The sequence below is a fragment of the Ursus americanus genome, chromosome 9 (assembly GCF_024610735.1).
Source record: "Ursus americanus isolate L20-20 chromosome 9, mUrsAme1.1.p, whole genome shotgun sequence".
Classification (NCBI taxonomy): Eukaryota; Metazoa; Chordata; class Mammalia; order Carnivora; family Ursidae; genus Ursus; species Ursus americanus.
This window is the reverse complement of record NC_142135.1, coordinates 80,356,420-80,363,788: the sequence shown is the minus strand read 5'-3', so window position 1 is coordinate 80,363,788 and position 7,369 is coordinate 80,356,420. Positions and strand designations below refer to the sequence as shown.

The window sequence follows — 7,369 nt, the reverse complement described above, 5'->3', positions numbered from 1 at the left end:
TGAAAAAAACCTTGTTATGCCCAATACTCTTAATCAGAGTTCTGCAAATGGACACCATCAGAGTGCCACAAGGCTGCCACTGAGTGGGAATGTTCTGGGTTAGAAGACAAGAGAATAGTAATTTTTCTCAGGCTTCTCTAAGTTGACTGAGGAATGTTGATAGGACTCAGGGATATATGAAACCCTGAATTTATGTTTTGATGATATCTGCATTTTTCTATGAAAATAACGTATAATTTCAACAGATTTTCAAATGTATCTATAATCTCAAAAGGCTTGCAAACATCTCACTAACTTCTAGGCAAGATATTTCACATCTCTCAACCCTGGCTTCTTATTTTTGTGAATTTAGACTAAAGAACTTGAAATGAAGATCTAAGTTTAATTATCTTTTGCTATAAGGAGAAAACTGATGATGTAAATCTCAGACAGGAGATTCATTGCACTGGGTATCTTGGAGTAGTTTTCCCAAGGTTTAAGTTTTGATTACTTAGTTTCTTCTTCACAGCTGTCTTCACTTCCTGATTTCTCAAGGTATAGATAAGTGGATTCAGAAAGGGGGTGAAGATGGTATAGAAAACAGACAGAACTTTGTCTACCAGGAAGTTGGTGAAAGGCCACACATAGATAAAGATGCAGGGCCCAAAGAACATTAACACAACCATGAAATGTGCAGTGCAGGTAGACAAAGCCTTAGATGTTCCTGTAGAGGAGTGGTCCCTGATTGTGACAAGCACAATGACATAGGAGGTGAGCAAAAGCAGAAAACTTATAAGAGCAATCACACCACTGGTTGAGATCATGAAGATTCCAAGAACATACATATCTATACAAGCCAGCTGGATGACCAAAGGAAGGTCACAGAAGAAACTGTCTACAACATTGGGACCACAGAAGGGTAAATAGAGGGTAAAAGCTAACTGGCTCATTGTATGCAGGAAGCCCACTGTCCAAGAGGTTACCACAAGCCCAGCACATACTCTTTGGCTCATAATTGTTGAATAATGGAGAGGTTTGCGAATGGCAATGTACCTGTCAAAAGACATGGAGATCAGCAGCACAATCTCAGTCCCAGTAAAGAGGTGCAAAAAGAAGATCTGAGAAATGCAGCCCTCAAAGGAGATGGTCTTACGCTCAGCAAAGAAGTCCATGATCATCTTTGGAGTGGCAAAGGAGGACAGGCACACGTCAATGAGAGACAGGTTGCTGAGTAGGAAATACTTGGGGGAGTGGAGGTGTGGGGTGGATAGAACTGTGAGCAACATCAGGTCATTGCCCAACATAGTTATCAAATAGAGAACAGAAAACATCACAAAGAAGAAAGTCTGGAGCTCAGGAGAATCAGAAAGTCCAAGTAATACAAATTCAGACACTCTAGAATGGTTGAACCCCTTCATTGATCTGCAGACTGCTCTGTCATGACAAAATAAGACAAAATGACATAGTTAGAAAATGTGACACTTTTACGATTACATATGAAGGAGTTATTATATCAATTAGTAATTCACCAGAACATTGATTACCTCAAAGCCTACTAATAACTATCTCAGTAAAGATTTTTCCTTTTGGAACAAACTTAACAATTGCCATCAGATAGCACTTCGAATGGACATCTTCTTGGTTTTGGCCAACATCGGTACATTTTGGGCTATACTTATCATATACCCACACAATAATATTCCCATTCTGAATACTAAGGAGTTACATAATCCATATTTATAGAGTAAGTTTACCCTAAGTTAGTGTGCTCTACTTAATAAGTCAGTTATGTAAAAGTTTAAATGAGGGCTGGAATCTCCAAACTTTCTGTTAAACAACAACAATAAAAATATAATTATGTCAAATCCATTGTTGAATGCTGGATGTAACTAATAGTTTAACATAACAATTTCAAAAGACCCATTAAGTATCCTATGAGGGTAATAAATGATTCTTTTAGTGGTCTCCTGTTTTCTCAGCTACAGAAAAATCCAGTTCCATTCTCACTTCACTTGCAAATTTTCAAATTGTTTTGTCACTATTGGTAAGTATTATTTTTAATATGTAATATATAAATAATTTCTTAATTCCATAAAACTATTGATAACTAAAAGGTACCTGAAACATAAGTTATTCTCGATTTTATTTTATGATTTCAAAGAAACACTTAAAAAAGAGAGAATATCCCTCCTTTACATCTCATGCTATTCCAACAAAGCTGCTTTTTTAGACTAAAAAGAAAAATAGATTCTAGAACTTAGCCAGAAATATACAAGATGAGTGTTTGGCATCTTGTAATACCAGAATATAAGGTGCTCAAAACAAGACAAACAAAAAACCCACTTAGGTGGTAGTATTTCAAAGTGACACAGGAGCCACTGCGGGGGAAGAAAAAGACAGTTCAAGGACTCAGACTCATTTTTCAAAATTGAGTTTTTTATTTGCAGCACATTGCAAGTGCTACAAATACCTTCTATGATGTTTTTCATCTAAGTAACCTCCTGTTTTCCCATTAGAGAAAAATTTGTCTTCATCCTCACTTATTTGCACATATTCAAATTGTTCTGTCAATATTGATAAATATTTGTAAGACTTATCAGAGAACAATATTCCAGAAATCTGACAACTGAACTGTGGCAAAGTAGTTAAAAGTGTTAAGGTGTCCTTAACCTGCTTTGTGACTTTGATCATATCTGAGTAGCCTCTGTCTTCACCTGAGATAATTAAATTAGATAGCTTGCATAAAGCCCTTCTATCTCCTGGACAACATTCAAGAACTCTCTAGGTTTCAAAATCCAAATTTAAGAAGACTGCTCAAAAGTAATCAGCTTGTTTTATTTCATTAATAATTATAATAATTGCAGTAAAAATATTCAAATCTAGTTTTAATTCAGGGATTTAGAAAAAGATATGTGCTTATAAAATCATTTCATCTTTTTGAAGTTAAATTACTTCTTTCCAAATGAAAATTATGAGTACCTTGATGTATCAAAAATCTCAGCCTCACTCATTTGAATATTTGTTCTATTTTCCTAACTTAATAATGTAATTAGTAATGAAAATGCAAACTATTATACCTAATTTATATATGTATATATACACATATATGTATATATGATGAATATATTGTGTATTCATTTATAAGTGAATAAACAGTTGCTGGGTTTTTTCTCCTTTCATTTCCAGAAAGGCATCTCTAATACCTATTTAATGAAATCATCCATCTTTATGTCTTCAAGTTATATATATATATTTTCCTTACTACCCCTTCATTATATTTGCTCTATAGAATTATTAAATGAATTGCTTTTGCCACCTGATGAACACAAACCATGATTGCTTCTCAAGATCCTTCATATTATTTCCAGGTTTTAACCTACCAGCTATACATCAGGAATCAAAAACACTACATCCTTCAAGCTTCAGAAGCCTTTTGAAATCACCATGGTCCTTAGTAAGCATCAGAAGCCTGGAGTATGGATATATGTTTTTCCCAGTCCTGGTATAAAAGCCTCTAGAAAGCAGCGGCATTTAGGAGCTGAGGGATTGGATACTCCTGTCTACTTGCAGTAGGAGTTATTAAAATGTTCCTCTGACTTTTCCCAAAGTTGCAAGAATTGTGGAGTGTGTCTTTGCTATTTAAAGTGAGGATACACATTTATGATGCTGCAGTGTTCGTTAGAGGAAGAGCACAACTGGGACTGGCCTAGGAGAAGGACACCTTTGAGCAGTCTGAAGAGCATTTAAGTAGCAAAAAATTGTTCCTTTGAATGTGGAAGTATTCCCACCTTTATACCCCAGTGTTCAATGTCTCAAAGTTGGAAAATTACTCTTGTAGGCTTAGGTACTTCGTCACCAAAAGAAATCTTGCTTACCGGAAGAATCGTATAATGGAAAAATCATGCATTAAAGTTTTTGACAGGACACTACAGATTGTAGTACAGGTTGGTAGGTACCAGCAGGTGAAATCTGGGGAAGGAGAAGCTGGAAAGCCCAAAGTAACAGAAAGAAGTAAAGACAGGTACTTGCAAGTACCCTAGAGGAATGGTGTATGAATTAAATTATACAAAGAAATGTAAAGCATTTAGCACAATAACCGACACAGAGAAAGTGGTGAATAAAATATGGAATAACTAGCAGGGGTGATTCTAATTAACATTATTTTTGGAAATGTCCATGACACATAGTTCAGGAAGATACTAAATGTAGATTCTCAACCTGAAACCATCACTGAGGGTCTTACCATATTTACTTGAAGGCCAGTCATTCATCTGTGGATTGCTCTCCAAATACAAATTTCTTCTCAAATTTCTCAGTAATTTGAACTCTTCACGAGTATGATACCTATCCTACATTCCCCACAAGACTAGCAGTAGAGCCCAAGAAAATCTTCCCTAGCTGACCACATTTCTTACAGGCTTTGAAATAAAAAAACAAGTTTGTTTTGAAGATTTTAAAAATTTCTCATCTGTAAAGAGAAAGAAAGGAAATAAAGGGGGAAAAAAGGCCAACCAACACAAAAGCGGTTGCAAAAATTCAGTGAATTTTAAATATTTGCCCACTTTAAAACAAAAGGTAAGTGTATACAGACTACTAGAGTTATCCTGGAAAGGCAAGAGAATTAACAACAACAAAAAATAATAGAAATAAAAGATAATTCAGAAAGAGAGTTATGAAAGAGTTTGAGGACATTATGCAGCTGTTCTGTATCTTGGTTGTAGTGGTCTTTACACAAATCTATACATGTATTAAAATTCATATCACTACAATACCAAGAGAAACCAAAATCAATTTTACTTTAAGATAATTTATAAAGTAGAATTTTAGAAAGCAAAACTAGATAATTTTGTTACAAAAGAAGCAAATAAAACCATGATAAACCAACATTAACTGCTAAAATATATAGTTTAAAAAAATAGCCTTTTCAGATAAGGAACAGAATACATAAATAGGAATAATCTTAATCTGAAATGTGTTGTATCTGTGTGACAAGCTGTGATACTCTACAAAAGGAAAAAAAACAAATTGAAATACATGCTGTGTTATTGGAAGGAAAAACACAATATTGGTCAACAAGGAAATTTTTTTTATGGAAGTATAACTAACATACAGCATATTAGTTTCAGGTGTGCATAAAGATTGAATAATTTTATACATAATCAGCACCCACAATGGTATAGTCACCATCAGCCACACAACATATTACGACCTTAACTATATTCCCTATGCTGTACTTTTCTCTCTATGACTTTATTTTGTACTGAAAATTTGTACCTCTTAGTCCCCTTTCTCTATTTCACCTATTCCCCTACTCACCTCCCCTCTGGCAACCACCAGTTTTTCTCTGTATTTAAGATTCTGTTTTTTTTGTTTGTCTCTTTTTTTCTGTTTATTTCTTTAATTCCACAATGAGTGAAATCATATGGTATTTGTCTTTCTCTGACTTATATCACTTAGTATTATACTCTCTAGCTGCATCCATGCCATTGCTAATGGCAAGATTTCATTCTTTTTTATGGCTGAATATTCCATCATATATATATTACATATAATATATGTATGTAAAAAATATATATATGTAAAATATATTTATGTATGTAAAATATATACCAATTATATATATCAATATATATACCACTTTTTTATTGAGTTATCCATCTGTGGACACTTAGGTAGCTTCCATATCTTAGCTATTGTAAATAATGCTGCAGTAAACATAGGGATGCATATGTCTTTTTAAATTAGTATTTTTGTTTTTTTTGGTAAATACCCAATAAGGAAATTACTGGATTATATGGAGTTTCTATTTTTAATTTTTTGAGAACCTCCATCCTGATATCTACAGTGACTACACCTTTTTATTCCCACCAACAATGCATGAGGGTTCCCCTTTCTGCACATCCTCGCCAATACTTGTTGTTTCTTGTGTTTTTGATAGTAGCCATTCTGACAGGTGTGAGCTGATACCTCACTGAGGTTTTGATTTGCATTTCCCTGATGTTTAGAGATGTTGAGCATCTTTTCATGTGTCTGTTGGCCACCTGTATGTCTTTGGAAAAATGTCTAATCAGGTTCTCTGCCCATTACTTAATCAGAGCATTTGGGTTTTTTTTTTTGGTATTAAATTGTGTAAGTTCTTTTTATATTTTGGATGTTAACCCCTTATCAGATACATCATTTGAAAATATCTTCTCCTATTCAGCGTTTTGTTGTTGTTGTTCATGGTTTCCTTCACTGTCCAAAAGCTTTTTATTTTGATACAGTCCCAATGGTTTATTTTTGCTTTTGTTGCACTTGCCTGAGAAGACATATCTAGAAAAATGTTTCTCTGGCAGATATAAAAGAAATTGCGACTTAGGATTTCTTCTGGTTTTATAGTTTGAGGTCTCACATGTAGGTCTTTAATCCATTTTGAGTTTAGCTTGTGTATGGTCTAAGAAAGTGGTCCAGTTTCGTTCTTTTGCATGTAGCTGTTCAGTTTTCCCAGGACCATTTGTTGAAGAGACTGTCTTTTCCCCGTTGGATATTCTTGCTTCCTTTGTCATAAATTGACCATGTAAGTGTGGATTTATTTCTGTGCTATTTTCTTCCATTGGTCTTTGTGTCTATTTTCGTGAGTACGATTACCAAGAGTTAGATAGAAAAGGAAAGAAGTCTTGGTTCTTTTCACTGCCACAGCAAAGAAACGAAAGTACAATGGAACTAAAGTAAAGCAGAGCAAGTTTTATTAAAGTACACTCCACGGGAGGAGCAGGCCAATCAGGAGAGACAAAGTCCCTGGAAACTCTGGGGTGTGAGTTAAGATCAATGTTTTTCTTTTGGGTGCGTCCTAGGGTCGCAACATTTGAGTGACAGGAGGGGATTATATAATAGCCGACTATGCCTATCCTTTCCCAAGATGTATTCAAAATGCCTGCACAGGGTAGGAAACCACATTATTTCTATTCTAGAGACAGGTCAAATAAGGACAAGAGGCTGCTTTCTGCCCAAGAGCAGTAAGCACAACAAATTAACTCCTTTTCTGCTGGGATGTTGTAACTGCAAACCGACTGCTAGATGGGTGGAATGGGGTGTTCCCTGGGGGCTCTCGGTCAGGACATCTGTGGTCCATCCTCTGTTGCTCATGCCTAGCTTCCTACCTAACAAGTACTATACTATTTTGATTACTACCACTTTGTAGTATATATTGAAGTCTGGGATTGTAATACCTGTAGCTTTGTTATTCTTTCTTAAGACTGCTTTGGCTATTCCAGGTCCTTTGTGGTTCCACACAAATTTTAGTGTTTTTGTTCTAGTTCTTTGAAAAATGCTATTGGTATTTTGATAGAGATTGCATTGCATCTATAGACTGCTTTGGGGAGTATGAATATTTTAATAATATTCATTTTTC

At 34.9% G+C, this 7,369-nt stretch overlaps 1 protein-coding gene across 1 annotated transcript; it reads right to left on the bottom strand.

Moving 5' to 3' along the window:
* Positions 1–437: 437 nt before the first annotated feature.
* LOC123786780 (olfactory receptor 4K2-like) lies at positions 438–1,397 on the bottom strand. The gene has a single exon (XM_045789143.2). The coding sequence runs from the start codon at positions 1,395–1,397 to the stop codon at positions 438–440; it is 960 nt and encodes a 319-aa protein (XP_045645099.2).
* Positions 1,398–7,369: the final 5,972 nt, after the last annotated feature.